Source organism: Microplitis mediator, chromosome 10, assembly GCF_029852145.1.
Source record: "Microplitis mediator isolate UGA2020A chromosome 10, iyMicMedi2.1, whole genome shotgun sequence".
Classification (NCBI taxonomy): Eukaryota; Metazoa; Arthropoda; class Insecta; order Hymenoptera; family Braconidae; genus Microplitis; species Microplitis mediator.
Genome location: NC_079978.1, coordinates 8,296,005 through 8,315,253, shown reverse-complemented (window position 1 = coordinate 8,315,253; position 19,249 = coordinate 8,296,005). Strand labels below are relative to the sequence as shown.

The 19,249-nt window shown below is 27.6% G+C and overlaps 1 protein-coding gene across 1 annotated transcript in view; it reads right to left on the bottom strand.

Annotated features, from left to right (window-relative positions):
• Positions 1–19,249, bottom strand: part of LOC130675368 (uncharacterized) — a 54,311-nt gene that overhangs the window by 16,208 nt on the left and 18,854 nt on the right. Inside the window, exons 3-5 of the mRNA XM_057480994.1 lie at positions 4,107–4,288; positions 3,262–3,451; positions 753–2,275 (exon numbers count right to left, since the gene is read on the bottom strand). Of these exons, the coding sequence (XP_057336977.1) occupies positions 753–2,275; positions 3,262–3,451; positions 4,107–4,288 (1,895 nt within the window). The remainder of the gene's footprint in view (positions 1–752; positions 2,276–3,261; positions 3,452–4,106; positions 4,289–19,249) is intronic.

Genomic DNA, 19,249 nt, shown 5'->3' with positions numbered 1-19,249 from the left:
CGGTGAAAAAATTAGTTTTCGTAAATTTATTGACGTGATATTTTGATTTATTTTTTTAAAGGAATATTATAAATTTTAACTAAATAATAATAAATATAAAAGTTACCGTAACTCTTGAAAAATTACTTTTTCAAAAAATTTTTACGGTGACTTAAAAATTAATGGATCGAGTCTGATAAATTATAGTCAAATTTTACTGATTACTTGTTTTGTTTCTTGAACTTGAATTTTTATGACCGGGTGATATTTAAAAATTTTTTCATCCCCTAAACTAATGAAAAAAAATGATACTGAAGTTCGCTGACGTCTAATAATTTTTGGAATTTTTTTTAAACCATAAATTATAAAAAAAAAAATATTTAAAAAAATTGCACTTGTAGTTTTTTTAATTTTCTACACATGCATATTTTTAGTTTTTTTTTTTTTTGCAATTGATTTGTTGAAAAAAAAAAATGCAAAAAATTGTTAATTGTCTGTTAACTTCAGGATCATAAAAAATTGGATTTCTTAATTACAGTCTAGTAAACAAAGCTCTGGTTCATTATTTTTGAACTATTGCAGAATTTTTTTTTTTAAAGTAATTTTTCATAATTTGTGATTTCTACAAATAATTAATGATTTTAAAAATATCAATAAAAACCTGATGCGTAATTTTTTGTTATCGGTTTAATGAGAATATACTAAATAAATTTGATGATATCATTACTTTTCTACAGTAACTTTGTTAAGAGATTTAATAATAATAATAATACCTGTCATTTGAGGATTCTTCTAAGCACGTAATAACAAGTTCAAAATCGTTAAGTTTCTTTTTACTAAGTACACTCTTGAGATATTCAGCGAGCCTTTGTGTTTCGTCAGTTGAAAATTCTTGTCCCAACAGTGAAGTTATTCTAACAAGTTTAACGCTTTCATTGTTAGAAAGTGCATTGAAGAAATTATTTAGATAAGTTGGATCAGATCCACGTTCAACTTGAAAGACAACTTCAAGAGCTTCAAGTGTACAAGCTGAGCTGGAAAGTATTTTCGCCCATCCTTCCAACTCAAGTGGTGATATTTGAACTAATGGAACTGGAGGCTTCTCATTAGGGGTCGGTCCGAAACCCGATGCTGCTCCAAATAATCGACAAACTGACAGAATATTATTGTCAGACGTTCCGGCGGCTTTAAGTAATGAGAATATCATTCTTGGTGGAATTTCCAGTGGGCATAGTTGGTTAAGAATTAAATGAGTTCGGGGGCCCAGTAATGCTGCTAAATGGCTTATTATTTCGGTGGGTAATCCATCTAACTCATTGCGCAATATGTTTGTGAATTGTGATACTGACGCAAGGTAACATGCTGCAAAGTATTGGATAACCGCTAGATGTATTGGCGTATAAATTTCTGTTTTTCGACGATGTCCGAAAGTAAAACCTCGTGTCAGAAACCCAAGTCTTGTGATATCGATTCCGCCACCACGAGTTCTTAACTCTGTTTCGGTGTAACAGCATTTACCTTTTCTCAAACTTGACAAAGAAAGTTTACCAAAGTCTTCGAGTTTCTTTTTATAATAAATAGGAATCTCTTCGTCAGGAGTCAATGAGTGCTCTAAACTTTTTTTAACAACACCTTTAATAGCTTCTTGTATCAATGTATTTGATTCGCTCGGCAATTTACCAGAATCACGATAAAGCGAACATAACATAATCCAACCTAATGGATATTGTATAAACTCTTTTGCAGACTGTGACTGCACATTTAAATTTTCTAAAAAATCACATGCATGCTCTGACAAGTTATTATGAATAAAATAAGCAACGCATAGTTTTTCAACATGGGACCACTCGAGACCAGTTAGAAGAATTCGGCGTTGTACCATACTCGACAAGCTTGATGAATTGTTTGGTGTACAGGTAACGAGTATTCTTGCATCGGGAAAAAGACGTGCTTCTAAAAGGTCTGCCGCATCTGCTAATGATGCCTTTGCACCTGAACATTCATCGTACCCGTCAAGAATAAAAAGCACACGGTCTTCTAACAAATGAAGTGTTCGCCACACTTGTGCTATTGCACCACCCAGAGCTGCACTTTTAGGCAGAAATTCACGTGTTAAGTAATTTATTATTGAATTTCCACGTAATTCACGTAATGGTATCATGAATGCAAGAGCTGGTCCATCGCCCTGATTTGCCCATTGATGAAGTAATTTCAAACATAAACTTGTTCGACCACTTCCTGGTCCACCTTCTATTGCAACTCGTCTAGGTCCTTCCAACAAAATTCCGTCACTCAACTATAAACACCGAAGTAATTCCTTTAATTAGTTAACTACCGATTAATTAATAGTTTAAATATTTTTTTTCTTTAATCTCCCGATATGAAAACCGAAAACTTTCAAAATAATTAGTTTAAATCCAATATTTGAAAATGGAGTTTCCCACACAGAAAAAAAGGATTTCTTGGTGCAAGAAATTTTTACTTGTCCCAAAAAAATTTTTACTTGCCTCAATTTCTTGGTGTGAGAATAAATTTTCTTAAAGCAAGAAAAAATTTCTTGCGTCAAGAAATTTTTTTTTTCTGTGCACAGATCTCAAAATTTTTAAATTCGATTATTTTTACGATGACGTTTAAGTGTGTGTGTGTGTGTGTGTGTGTGTGTGTGTGTGTGTGTGTGTGTGTGTGTGTGTGTGTGTGTGTGTGTGTGTGTGTGTGTGTGTGTGTGTGTGTGTGTGTGTGTGTGTGTGTGTGTGATTTTTTTTTGAGTTCGAAGAGCAAAAAGTTTTGAGGCTGTTTCGCAAACTCAACAATTTTTCCGATTAAAAATACAAAAATTTTTTTTTATATAAATGTACGATAAACATGAAAAATATTTAACTTATTATCTCATTTAATTAAAATTCTTAATAAAAATTTGAATATTATATATTGGTATATATTTGGTTAGAAATGTTGGTATTTATTATCATACAATATAAATATTGATGTAAAATATATCTATCACAAACATAAATTAAATTGAAATATATAGATACCTAATTTCGGAAACCTGGGGGTTTCTATCTATAATCGTAATTAATTAAAAGCAAATATCAAATTATTTACTGATTTAAAGGCTGAAAGTGTATTGATGTTTATGTATTGTAGAGAATAATTAATGAAGCACGCTTAATCCCCCAGTGATTTCATATTTAATATAGTTAATCGTCTATTTAATTATGGTAATTTGGAAAATTAACAACAATTATAATAATCATAAATTATATGTATTAGTTCACGTACTCGTATTGATGTGAAGATTTGATCGATTTTTATTCTCTCTAAACGATGCTCTTGGTCGTTGTTGTAGATAAGCTGTAAGTGGGGTTGAAAATGTGCTGGGCAAAATGTACCAGCTGGTAAAAATGAAGTCCATGGTGGCAAGTGATGAGGATCTCTTGTCGCTACTTCTTTGTAAAAGCTCTTCAAATATCTAATAAATGATATAAAATAATGGAATTTATTAACTCATTCAATTTATAATATTTTATTTAAATGAATTAAGTGTTAATTTATTTTCGATTAAACGCGTCCCAAGTTTCTTGAACCTGGACGAGTTTCTTCAACGGGTCTATTATTTTCGCTTTATTATGCACTGAAGCGTGTGCTGAACTTGAAAGACTCTTTGGTGGTACTTGAAAATTAAATATTGCTCACAGGTTAATATTTCACATTATAGTGAAATTTAATATAGACGTTACGCATAATTAAATTTATAATTATTTTTTTAATAATTAATTATTATAAGAGAAATCAAACATCGCATTTTCACTTCTTATTCTTATTAGAAATTTTTTTTTTTGTTGGTAAAGAAGTTATTGATTAAAAAAAAAAAAAATTATATTAAAGTGAGTGAAATTTATAAAGTAATTTTGAATAAGACAAAAATACCTTTAAATATTTAAATGCATCTCGATATTTTAAAACTGCATGAATATATTTAGCGGTCATTTCATGAAGGGAAAATGAAAAGAAAAGAAATCGCACGTAGTAAACCCGGAGATTTAAATTTAAAAAGGCCAATTTGTTTACCTAACCAAAGTGATTTAAATAGAAAAGAAAAGAAATAAAATGAAGATGTTTTTCACCGAAGTAGTCGTCCGACGGAGTCACGATCAGGTGAAGGATGTCCACTTGCACCGTCTAATTTCCTGGATGATGCTCGGACACTTGATAGATAAGCTGCTGGAGCTGGAGGTGGACTGCAGGGTGGATAGCAAACTGGACTACTATCTCCCGGTGTTGATACAGTGAAACTTTTTTCAAGTTCCTTTTTTTTATAAAAAAGAAAAAAAGCATTTTTTGTAATTTAGTTTATTCTGTATCAAGTAAAAAATAATTAAATATGAGATGAGAGCGGAAAAATTAGGACATCCAAAAATCTTTGTGGAAATTTATTTTCAAAATTAGTCTATTAAAAATTACCATTTATTTTTTTTTTTAACACTTTTACTTTTAAATTGTATGAAGGTAAAAGACCTAGTACCCGATCAGGAAACTAGTCCCCGATTACTCCATGTATTTGTAAATCTATATTTAGTCAAATTCAGTAAATATAGATATACAAATATATGAGTGATCGGGTACGAGTTCCATGATCGGGTATTAGGTCTCTTACCTTACAGATAATACTTTTGAATGTTGTAAGTCATGTTTATTATTTAAATACACTGTCGAAAGAGCAGTGTTAAAAATGGCGGTGTTAAAATACCGGCGTTAAATCGGTGTAAAAAAAAAATTCCGCGTATAGAAATTAGAAAAAAAAATCTATTACATATAAAAAAATTTACAAATTTAATGAACATTATTTGGAGGAAATTTCTATTTCATTATATACTTATTCAAATAATTATTTATGTTATACGTAATTTATTTAAAGATTATACAATTTTACGCCCACCATTTTAATCACCAATAATTTAATTAATTAATAAAACCAACGCTTAACTTTAGTGATCGAGCACGTAAACATATTCACAACGTAAAATATTTTAACACCGGGAATTTTTTTTAACACCGGTAAAGAATATTTACATCGGCGGCGGTGTTGAAATTCAACAAAAAATTTTAAAACCTACACCGCCTCAACTTACCCCAGTTTTTTTTACAGTATATATATATATATATATCAATCATTTTCACATGCATTTATATATGATTCATGTTAAATTTGATTTACAAAAAAAAAAAAGTTTTTTCATTTATTTTAGACGACCCCATTTTGTCCGAAAATGAAAAAAAAATTCTGACGCTTGAAAATTTGTGTTATTTTTTAAAACATAAGTACTAAGTAAAAAATTCACCATAATCAACATAAAAAAAAATGTGATTTTTTTTCGTAGTATCTTTATATTTCCAACCCTTCCCTATGTATGATTAAGTAGTTATTTATTCAGTAGGTGTGTACAATATAAAATAAAAAATTGTTTTCAGTTTTTAAATTCAAGTTATTTTAATATAGAATATAAAACATTGTATAAAGATATATAATAAAAATCATAAACTTAATATCGTAAGATAAGCGGATTATCGAAAAATAATATTCAACTTTCATAAAAGTTCGATAAAAAACTTTTTTGCTAAAATTCGTTTGTTGTTACAAAAACTTTCAGTATTGAGCTTTTGTATATCTCTGGAATGTTAGCAGATCGTTATTTATGATATTATTTTCGAGTTTTTTCTTTGTATTTTCCTTAAAAAGGTCAATCGTTTTAAAAATATATTGCAACATTGGGACGATAAATTTATCGAAATAAGGATGAGGAAAAATTTTATCGTAAAGAAATAAATAAATAAAAAAATGATAAAATCAGGGTAAAATCTTTTTCAATTTATTTTTTTATGAAATATATAAACAGTAATTATAAATAATAAATTTAATAAAAAATCATAATGAGTAATAATAAATGACATAAATAAATATACTAAAAAATATATTACTAATGTATTTTACATAAAAGTATTGAAGTCATTAAACATAATTTAAAATAATGAGTGACACAGAAGTAATGAGTAGAATACTTAGTGTTTTGCTTTGTGTTTGATGTAGATTACATAAACTTACCAATATGGAAGTACTTCCGAGACTTTGTTGTGAATCACTCAGCATAGCAGCAAGATCAGTCATCATTGAAGTTGAAAAACTTTTACGTGCTTGATGATAACAACGATGTTGTCGATTTTGTTGTGTCATATATCCGGAAATATTATTTGTGTTATCGATTTTCGATGACCAGATTTCATTGTCGTCGTTTCTTTGTAGTCCACAAAATTTACGATGGCTAATAAACTTATTGTCATTTTTAAACCAATCTGGATTAGGTCGAGGCTGTCGTGTTATTGCGTGTGATGATTTAACAGTGTTGTAATTCGAAAAGTCATCAGCACGGCTGTACCATAGATGACTAGGCGGATCGTGAGATCTCGGAGTTTCAATGGATTGAGTTTTTTCAATAGACGATCCCAATCCCGATGTCGTTGGTGTTGATGGATAATAAGAACGTTTCTGAATGTCTTTATTGTTTTCCACGTCATTAAGATATGAATCCTTGTCTCTCATTTCAAGTGAACGATTGTTTTCATGAATGTTGAGATTCGAATCGATTTCTGAAGACATTGTTGACGTATGAAAGTATTTTCGCTCATTCGTTGAAGTCCATATCTCATCAATTATTGAAGACTCTGCTCCAGTAGATATTGTTGGAGTTCTAGATATATTCAAAATATCTTATTGTATTTTTTGAATATTAATATAAATATAAGCCCTTCATATTATTATGCTAATTTTATTTACTTCATTAATATTTAAATAGAGTTGGGTAAAAAAGTACCAAGTACTTTAAGTATAATTGTATTCAGTATTTAAATTATTTTTGGGCGTATCTTGAAAGTATTTACACTCAATTATTATAATTTATGATACTTTGTACTGAATGATTCTGTATTCATTTAAATATTTTTATAAAAATTACTGTTTTATATCTATAACATATGTGCTTTATTATAAAATATAAGAAGATTTATTTAAACGAAATACATAATATAAATATATTGTGACGTCATTATTGATCGAGTTTATAATTTATAGTTTAATTGATAAATTGGCAATAACATTACTTAGACTTACTCATTATTATTATTTTTATTTCGTTAAAATTCATTATTTATAATGTTAGGATATTTAATATATTTAGGTATTATATGAAGTACTGTATGGATATAAGCAATTTCTTTGTCCCACTTTCACTGATAGGAAAAATCTAATATATGGATGTAATTTACGTGAGTAAGGAGGGTGTTCAAAATTGCTTGTAACAAGATTGTACTCTATATTAGAAATTTTGTAATCTGAATATTTAATCGCGAGTAACATATACCGATTTATTTTTCTTCCGATAAAAAAAAAAATAACGAGTACTGAATTTTAACCAAAAATCAAAAGAACTAAAATACTAATTTTGGTTTCTGTCAATATCGCACTGTAAAAATCGGGAGTTAATACGGATTTTATTTCAATCCAAATTCACTTCCAGACTCGGAGTTCCAGAGATTTAAAAAAAATCACTCCGCATGAGGAATGAATAGGGATTTTTTTATGGGCGGAGTGATTTCGAAGTAACGCGAATTTTATTTCAATCTGCATTCACTTCAGTCCAGAGTTTTAATACTTGAGTAAATTTGTATTTAATAGAAAGCTGTTAATTAGAAACATTATCATTTTACTAAATAATTAATTCAGATAATAATTTATAATTTGTTTTATAAATGTTTTAGTAACTCACTAAATTATAATTTCATATATATAATACATTAGGGTGTGCAATTTTGAGGCGACTTTTTTTTTCATCAAAAAAAAAACATTCTGAAAACTCGCAGGAAGGTGAGAAAAGAAGCCTGTTTAAAGCGGAGCTCATAATATTAATATTTAGAGGTGCCTATTTCTAATTTTCCATTTCCCATTTAAGTAACATGGGAAAAAACTTTTTTAATTTTTTGATTTTTCTAGCTCGGCATTCGCACCTCATATAAATAAATACATAGCATAATTTTGTAGAGAATTTAACGCTCTACAAAAAAGGTCTCTTATCATTTTTTAATAAATACATCTATTCGAAAGTTATTGGAGCTGGAAGTCAAATCTATAATAAATTTTCGAAACTTTTTACTTTTCTAGAAAAACTATCAGACTTAACAAAAAATGTCATAGGACCTTTTTTATAGACAATTTTATTCCCTACAAATTATTTTCTATAAAGTTTTTTGAAATTCTGCATTGTTTTCTAGTTATTTTCATTTTAATGCTAAGCTCGTAAAAATAATAGTCTTCTAATCTATTCTGACAAAGTTTCGGAAATTTATTATGGATTTGACTTCCAGCTCCAATAACTTTCGAATGGATGGATTTATCAAAAAATGATGAGACCTTTTTTGTAGAGCGTTAAATTTACTACAAGAATATGCTATGGACATTTAGATGAGGTGCAAATGCCGAGCTAAAAAAATAAAAAAATAAAAATTTTTTTTTCCCATGTTACTTAAATGGGAAATGGAAAATTAGAAATAGGCACCTCTAAATATTAATATTAAGAGCTCCGCTTTGAACAGGCTTCTTTTCTCACCTTTCTGCGAGTTTTCAGCCTGTTTTGTTGTTGAAAAAAAAAGTCGCCTCAAAATGGCACACCCTAATAATACATAGTGAAAATATTAAATTATTGGATAGCTATAGGCATAGTTTTTATGGGAATATTTGATACTTCGGTACAATATGAAATATTATCTCGTGGTATAGTTTATGTAAGTCGCATGACAGTTTGTGACAGTGAAATTATATTTGTAAAAGTTTTACTATCAGCTGCTCATAGTTTTTAAAAATCATTTCATGTCAATATATGTAAAGGGAGCTCGTAATTATTTCCGTATTTAATATGAACGTCAAAATATCAAAGACCTGAGCTCACTATGAGTATTAGTCATTTTTTTTTATAATTAATATTTTCCAAAACTCTTTATAATAGAATAATGAAAAGTTATCCACTTCGCGTTCACTCCGCAAATTTTTTACAATGCACGATAAAATACAAATATCGAGTTTATTCATAGCTTTATAAATAATAATAATAGCAATTTAAATTACGATTTTTTATGCTTAAAAAATAATCGATTAGATGAAATAAAAAATTTCGATTTACTTTGAATTGTAGAAAACAAAAAACAAATCAAATAAGTATCAAAGAAAGATTCATTTAAATTGGCAACACACAAATGGAAATAAATGAATCTTCAAAGTTTTATGGAGATAAAGATAAAATTAGATTAACTATTTAGTTTGAAATGTTTGATTAAAGAGTGATGTTCAATGTATTAGCTCATTCATTCCTATTTACGTATAATCCGTTTCCCTACAATCCAATCGTACTTTGAAAGCTTACTCACTTTTAATACTTTAATGCAGATTGTTTTAACTTTGAATAACTAAACCTACTAATTGTTTACGTTATTAAACGTTAATTAAATTAACTATAAATCAATTTCTTTATCCCAACTGTATAATGATTTAGAACTGAATAAATTTAAAACTCCAGTAAATAAATAATCAAATGTAGATTTTAGTCCATTAAATTTTATGACTAATAAATAATTGATCCCAGAAGATTAAAATATAAAATTATGCGATTAAATTTTTTACACTGAAAAGCTCTCAATCATTTGATCGTTTATTTTTTTTATGAAATTACCTTTCAATAATCACAGACTTAAATTATTGTATAATCACACGGATTAATTAAAATATTGATAGGTTATTCAATATGATATGAAGAGTATAATTATTGAGAGATTACGATAATCGAGATTATTTAAAAGCTGTTTTATTAATTATCTATTGGTTGTCACCGTAATTACTATAATTATAACTAATGATATAATAATAATAATAATAATAATAATAATACCTGTAGGATGTATTACGCTCATGCCAAATCTGTTCAGTGTTTTTTGAAGGTGTAGTTGGTGTTATTGGAATTGTCCGATGATTTGCGTAGTAACATCGCTGTGGAAAACCCATTCCTTCATCTAGACCAGCGGCCCACAATGATTCAAGTGGTAAATCATTGGTAGCAAGTGATGTATTGCAACCACCTCGGTCACTGGCTGTGCTACCATCATGATGTTTGTCCCTCATACTTGAGGGACATACTCTACCAGCACCCTGTAGTACACAGCACATAATGCTGTTACCACTGGCAACGTTGTCGGAGTCGCCAATTTCCGGCAACTCCCTGCTACCACCGCTCTGCAGGCAACCTATCGTGGATAGGTTTTTCAATCGTTTCTTAGCACGTAGTTAATCTTAACTTATGCTGTTTTTGCTTCTGCTTTTGCTTTTGATTATGATTTTTATTTTTATTTTTCAGCTGCTGCAATTTTGATGATTTTTTGTTCATGACATTATTTCTCTTTAAAAACATTTTGCTTGAGCTGCTTTATTTTTTATTCTTGCCGTTTCATTTATTTTCGAAGACCAACTTTTTTTATACATTCTGAAAAACGTTTTTATACACATATATATAAATATGTATATATAATACACATGTACTTTTTTTTTAATAGTTTTATTTTGTGACATTATGCATGACTTAGTGATATTACGAGTAATTTTTCTCGTTTTAAGTAGACCACTCCAAAGTGTATATATTTTTTAATATATGAAAAATTCTGCAGAAGATTATGAATATGCGCGAATTTAAACTATGAATTATGTTTATGAATCTAATGAACCTTTATGAGAATTCAATGGAAAGATAAATTATTTTTGTGTTTATATCAAAAGACTCTTGAAAGTATTCAAATAATTATTTTTGTAAGCGAGCGCGCTAATTTGTGTTTAAATAGAATTCAAGTTTTTATGCTTTTTTTAAAAAAAAAGTTATGTGAGTTCCATATTTTTTTAACTTTGCTGAAACGTCTGCTCAGAATTTTTTTTATTGGAAATTATTTTTTTTTAAGAGAATAAATTTATTTTACGTGAAGCTTTTAGTAACAAAAGAAAATTTAAGATACTTAGTATGTTATTATGAATATTTTGAATTAATAATAAGATTGAAATAATAAATTATTCGATACTGCGTATTAATTTTAATAAAGAAATGGAAAAGAAAAAGACTATGTTTGATGTTCTTATAGGGATTCTCAGTTTTATAAAAGAAACTAAAACATAAATTTTTTTTCACTTTTTAGTGAATATGTCAAAAAGCTTTACCAATTTCAGATGTTGAAAATTTACTGTAGATTTTTAAAAGTATTATTTTACTACACTGTAAAACGAGCGATGTTAAAAATGGACTCAATTTAACATCGCGCAGTGTTAAATCGGTGTGAAAAATTCTACATATAGAAATTAGAAAAAAAACATGTATTACATATAAAAAAATTTAAAAACATTTTAACACCGGTAAAGAATATTTACACCTACACCGCCTGAACTTACCCCGTTTTTTTACAGTGTACATATTAAATAATCAAAGAAAAATAATGCAAAATATAAATTTTCCACTTATTTATATGAGTTTAAAAACTAAAAAACTTTGGCCACTTTTCAAACCTTTGACTTTAGTTCAAAAGTTTACTACCGTAAAAAATACCGCTTGAAAAATGTGCAAAAGACATTGACCGTGATAAAGTTAAAAGTAAAAACTATAACTGAAATTAAATTACATTTCAAAATATTTTTATTTCAATGTAAACTTTTATATTTAGAACCTTTTCGAAAAGTTGATTTAGTAAACTTTTTGGCGTTTACATAAAATTTCAACAATCGTCAAATTTAAATTTCAAAAATAGGATCACTGAAGTTCAAACCAATCATGGACTCAGTTTTAGAATTTCCAGAAGTTTAAATCAGCCACTTATAGTTCGATAACTTGAATTTGAAAGTTTATCGTGGTGATAAATTTTATAATAATTTTTGCTTACGCAGACGAATAATATAACCCAAAAATTTTTTCAAAAACGATAAAGAAGTATTTTTATGAGTTCATAAAAAATGAAGCTCTACTTCTGCATATTTTACGTATCTTCGTATTCTCTATGTAATGAATCGGTTCAACTATTGAGGATTACTTTTTTTAATTGAAGTATTTTATAAAATCATAATTCTCTTTATTACTAATAAATCATATTAAAATTTACCAAACTTAAAATGTCTCTGTAAAGAACTTTTGTATCCATAAAAATAAATTTTTAACGACAGAATGAATTTTTTATGGCTAGTATCGGGAAAAATTTTTATTTAAATACATTAAATTCGTTACTGTAAATAGTGAACGATAGTTTTTTTTTCTTTCTATTTAATCACTGGTTTTATATGGCTGAAAAAATATATAAATAGGATTACGAAGAGTTATGATTCAATCAATCTGAAAATACTTTTTCGCCTCGAAAATCCATGATAAAGATAAAAACAATATAAATAAAAGTTTGCTGAACAATATGCACAAGATAACTGTAGTTATTGCCGGTAGTTTGAATCCATTACGACTGACCTCTCGACTATTAACAAACGAATTACATTTGGTGTCATGTGCACGCCACGTCTCAGTGAATGTCCGGTCGGTCGATGTACTGTTAAATTCAACACAAATTTACTTTTCCACTTGATCGTATATTTTATTATTATATTATATATTATTTAGTACAATCTGTAGCACATAACAAGTGTGTGTATCAATTTATTGAACCGTTGAATAAAGTGTGTATTCAACAAATCCCTTTTGTAAATATTTGTATTTTTTTTTTTTGAAATATTTCGTTTAGATCCAAACAGTTTCAAGTAATTAATTACTGTTGAAAAAAAAAATTAAATTAAAAATTAATTAAACTTTTTTCGCATACCTACAACAAAGAATATATCACACAATTATTCTGCTTCCATGATATTTATTTTTGTTTCGTACAATATATTTTTTATTTTATACTCCCGTACTTCCATTTAATTAAAAAATAAATTATTTTAAAAATTTTACTTAACACTAATTTATTTTGTTATTTCATTATTTACGGTCAAGACCAGTTGAATGTAACAAAAAAACAAAAAACAATAATTAAATATTTAATCAATAAAAATTTTTCACTTACCTAATTATAGTCAACAAATGTTTCGTTTACTAATAATTAAAAAGCGTTGAGCGGGTAAACATAAGTAAAGTAGGCAATTAATTCTTATGCCTTTTTAACATCGAATGCAATTCTATTTTATCTACAGTAGGACTCGTTATAAGACTATTAGTTTCTCTCTCAAACTATCGTGATACCTGGTTTATAAGAAAGACAGAATGAGAGTCTTATAACGCGGTCCGACTGTATTTCAAAAAAATTTGTCATCGTTTTATAATAATTTCAATAAGAAAAATTTTATTCCCCTTACTACTTTGTGTCATTTCGAAATCTATAATAAACCGACGATAGTTGAACTTTCGATAAAAATAATTTCCATTTTTTTTGAAAAATTTCGTAACATTCTGTCTTATCCATTCTTTCCATAAATTAAAAAAATGTCTAGTTTTTTAAAAAATTTGTATCAAACGAGTGATCGAATGAATGATAATTTAGATCCATTTAGGACATGTAATATTGACGTCTACTTGATACAATAATATTACCATGTAAATGTGTTTGAACAATATAAACAGACGCGAAGATAGCGGAAGTTAATGCTTTGTTCTTCATGCATTATTAAACTTATTTACTATCATATACATTTATAGAGAACCATTTACGGTTTGTGGTGATGTATAGGATGCATCTGACAGAAACTTTTAATTTTATGTCAAAAGCAAACCCTATATATATGTATATATAATACAATATTCCACCTTTCGTTTATGTTTATTCCGTCTCACTCACTCGTTTCATTCTAGATGACAAGTTTCATACCACTCGACTAACTAAATTTTCATATAATATACTATAAGTTTGTATGTGAATTGATAGGTATGATAGTGGTGATGATGATAAGTAGTAGTTAACTAAATACTATAGTATTGGTATCACTTTACTATAGTTATCTGTTTTATTCATCACTCCATAAAGTGGTTATACAATAAATTTGATTTGCAAATTTAATTTCATCTAATATATCACCAGCAATACCTTCGTCTGCTTTGAGAGTCTATTAAAATTATTTATTTATAAATATATTTTATAGCATACACAGAAATAAAGGATTTTTTCGCGAAAGAAATATTTTGCATTTTGAATTGAAGACAAAAATTTTTCTAGCACTAGAAAAAATTTCTTGGCTCAAAAATTTTTTCTCGCCTCAAAAAATTTTTTATTGTTCTAAGATAATTTTTATTTTCAATTTATAACTCAAAAAATTTCTTGGGTCAGGTAAAAATTTTCTTAAAGCGAGTAGAAATTCTTTACGTCATGGAATCCTTTTTCTCTGTGTACAGTTTTGAATTTATTTTTACATTAATAATAAAAAAAAAGTAAATTTTTGTTTTTCAACAAAACTTGAAAATTTTTTTTTTTAATTAAATTTAAAATAAAAAAAACAAAATAAATTTGTGTATTAAGCAACGCTTTATACTAGCATTCAGTTGAAAAAATATTTTTATAAAACAAATGTTTATTACATTTAATTTATTTTTCCTCATGCAATTCTATTGAATTTTATGTTTTTTTATCTATGATGCAAAAATTCAATTTTTTAATTTTTTTTTATTTATACGTTTTAATTGAATATAATATAAATATTTCATTTTCAACCGTTTGAATTTTTCGTAAAAAAATTAATTGGTTAAATGAATACAAATGTTTATAATAACTTCATTATTTTTCAGTATAAATGTTATCGAGAAAATATATATCATATTAAAAATTTATTTATACTACAGTATACATAAAATACTACACGTTGATATTTTAATGAAACATAAATAATTAATTTGCATACTTTCAGTTTTTATTTAGCGTATCATTTATGTTTTCAATACAGTGTAATGTAACGATACATTGACTACTAGCAACTATAATTAAAATAAATTTAATTCATGAAATTAAGTAGAAATAAAAAATAAACTTTTTACATATTCGTATTTTATAGATACTTGATATAAAAATTGTCAAAAAATTAATTAAATTTTTTTTAAAAACCCTAATAGATCCGAATTATTGTAATTTACGGCAAATTTATGGTAAATTTGCGGCAATTCAACGTAAAATTTGTGACAATATTGCGGGATTTTATGGTAAAAGTGCGGTATTTTCCGACAAATTCGCGGAAACATTGCGGTATTTTACCGTAAAGTACGGCGTTTTACGGTAATATGCGATAATTACGGCAAACTACAGTAACTTACGGCAAAATACGGTAGTTTGTCATAATTCGGATCCGCTAGGGAAGTACTAAAAACTAAGAAAATTTCAGCCTCTTCAAATTTTCCAATTTCTAATAATCATATTAATTTACCTTTATTTAAAAGCTTAAGTTTTTTTTTTTAAATTAAAAATTTCCAATAAATATTAAATAACTTGTCAATAAATATAAGTTTTGTAAATTTATTCTCTAAAAAAGTATTAATTATTAATAACTTCAAATTACAAAGTTTTAATGTTGAAAAGTTATTTTCTTACCTTAGCATTGAAGGTATATAAATATATTATATATATATATATATATATATATATATATATATATATATATATATATATTATATTGGAATATTTTACTCTAAAAGTTTTTTGATCTACTTTAATATACTTGAGAAATCGTTTGAGTTTTGTAGTAAGTATACTTAATGAATTCACTACTCGTCCTTTGAATTCATTACAGATACTAAATATTTTTTATGTCTCCTTTGAGATTTTTTTTATATCAGTTCATATATATAATGACTTATAACTTATAACTGGGTAAATATTTACGAAGCTACAAGAGTATTACCGGGACTGGCAAAAAAAAAAAAAAAAAAGTTTACTTTTTAGCAAAAAAATGAAAAATATGAATTTTCAAATTCAAAAAAAAAATAATTAGAACCAATGCAGTTCCAAGCTGAGCAAACGTTATTTTAATTACTGTGAAAAGATTAAAAAAATAAAAATTGTCGAAAATAAAATAAAATTGATGTATGAACCTATTATTCAGTCAGATATCCTCTTCGTGTTTAGAGGAACGTGTGAATTATAGAGGCCAATTTATATTTTTGCGTAAAAAAAAAAAACATTTGATTTGTGGTGAAATAAAAGTTTTAAATGAAATTAAAAACTATATTTATTTAATTAAATTTTATAAAAATAATTATTGTAATGATGTCGCATTTTTGTGTATGAATAAAATGAAAGAAAAAGAAAAGATCAAGTAGACTTAAGATTCATTTAAATACAATAATAATAGATGCTCGAGAAATGAAATCTTGACTTAAATTTTGAGGCAAATAAAAAGGCTAGCAATGGAAAGCTGTAGATAAATTAATGAAGACGGAAACCCAACAATAAAATATGAAATATTTTTAAGAATTTAGTGCCGGCTCTAGTTATTCTGTATCACAATAGAATTGTTTAAATAAAAATACTACAATGAATAAAGAACAAAGGAATCTTAAGTCTTGAAAACATTTAAAAACTTGATCTTTTGAATTGTTTAAACACCTTTAATAAATTCAACAATTGTTTGCTCTAGCTTACTTTCTGCAGCTCACTTACGACTTTACTTGCTTTTTTTTCCTTTGTTTTTAAGACCTGTTTTATCAACTTCACTTTTAGAATATATATCATATGTTTATTCTTAAATTCGTTATCAGACTCAACACTCACTTCTTTGTTTCATTGAGAAAAAAACTACTTAAAGTTTAACAGGTTGATTGAATTTAAATTTTTATTTTATTTAAATACAAATAAATATTCATTTTTAAATTTCATATCATTTCTCTTTTTTTTTTATTCATTCATTTTCTTAAAATCCTTTCACTTTGTACACTTTCACTGAAATAATTTTGAGTCTCATGCACCTTAATAATAAAAACTTGTCTTATACTCATAAGGAATTAATTTAACAACAATAAATTAAACGGCTGTCAATTAATTTATGAAAAATTAAAAAATTACGCGGGTAAATTATTTATAAAAATAAAAAATTAATGATGTGAAGATAATCATGGATAAATATATATGAAGAACGTTGTTTTGAAACAATGAAATTTAGTGAGGCGAAATTGCACATGGTCAGTAGAATGACAGAAAGCGCACTGAGTGTAACAGCCCCACCCGCGTACGGAAAGCCGACGCCGGGCGTAGAGAGATTCATCCCTATCGGTTGCCCCGAGCAACCAGGGTTGAAACGACGCAAGCGTCCCTCAACTTTAAAGACTAGGGCGCCGCCCGGTACTTTTTTACGTCTCGCTTTTATCTCTATTCAACTTTGCAAAAAATATTACGTATTGATATCTGATGTAACTAAAAAATCTATTGTAATCGTCAGTACCCTATATACTACTATTTTATATATACATATATACAAGGATATATATCAATATCTATGCACATCAAACAATGTAAACAATTCGATGTTTTGGCTCTACTGAAATTCTATATCACGATGCTTGTTCCGGTACAACGTAATAGAAAGTTGTAAACAAAAATTTTCTATTGTTTTCATTTACACTTGACATTAAAATAATAATAATAATAATAATAACAATAATTTTATTTCATACTTCTTTGTTTACACGTTAAATTTCTTTTTGATGTATGCACTTAGAATACAAAAATCACAGACTTGAGGGATATATATTTTGTCATATATGTCATACATGGATGGTACTGTTATTATATTATTGCAAAATGTAAGGCTATAAGAGAATCTATAACTCGTTACGAGTTAGATGACTGGTAACTTTGACATGCATGGATAATGTGTAACATAAAGCGCAGTGATGTGTACTAGGCAGCTTTGATTTATATATGTCTGTTATACATGCTATAGGGTTTGCTATTTCGTACATTATATGATTTTAGTACGTGACTATATAAACATGATATAATATGCGACGTAATGTTTATTGATAGTGATTCAAGTCACTATCCCAACAATTATGAAACTCTTTGTCACATGAAAATTTTAATTTTCTTTGCTTTGATCTTGATCTAATTTTCGTAAAATAATTGTTATTGAAAATTTTGTTTTCCAATTAATTGTTGGATTTTAATGAATCTTGCGGCAATAGAAAATTTATCAAGGGTCGCTCGAGTCAAAAGACAAATTCGGGTTTAAGTCTCAAAGGTCTCGATGAGGTTCTTGAGCATCAATTTAAAATTTAAATATTGACAACAGTACAGAAAGTTATCCTAGTTTAGTCCTCAAAGTAGTAGTTACGACCAATTTTATCACTTTGAGAACTGAACTGGAATAACATAATCTGGACTAGAGCCTCAAAATAGTCAAAACACGAAGGAATAATTTTATCCGCATTTGAACCGAAGTCCGGAATATAACTTTCCATTTGTTGAGGATTTTGAGGTCTTGATTATAATTTAAAATTGATAAATTAGTCGCATTTAGACCTCATAGTTCTCATTGAGGATTTTGAATACTACAATAGAGTTACTTTCTGGGCGGCAAAAAAAATATTAAAGGAATTGAGGCTTTTTAGGTATGACAGAGTGATTAGCTTGCCAAGTCTGGTCGCACCTAAGTATTATAGTCGAATATTAGGGCGCCACTGGAAGATGGACTCGGCCTTCCAGAACCGGATGTTAATTGTAATTTTTGATTCTCAGGGTCGTTTGTAAATTTTTATTTTGTGAGAGAGGAGAGGAATAGTGAACAGGCTGAAATAAATTTTATTAAAACTTTGCTTTTAATTTCAATTATTTTAAGCACCTTGCTTATTATTTATTTAACCAAACTATATTCTTATGACAAACTAATATTCTTATGACAAACTAAATATCTCGTCCCCTGGACGGTGTTCCTTATGACAAAACTAAATATCGTCCCCTGGACGTTTTTCACACTCCCACACACACACGTATTTTAAGCGTCTCCCGGACGTAACACACACACACTCTCTTTTTAAAAAACCGTCCACCGGACGTTAAACCCTTAACCTTAATACACCTTTATAAAAAACCGTCCACCGGACGTTAAACCTTATTTTCCTTAAATTCTACTTTTAAAAAACCGTCCACAGGACGTTAACCCGCATTTTCTTATTTCTAGTGTCCACCGGACATA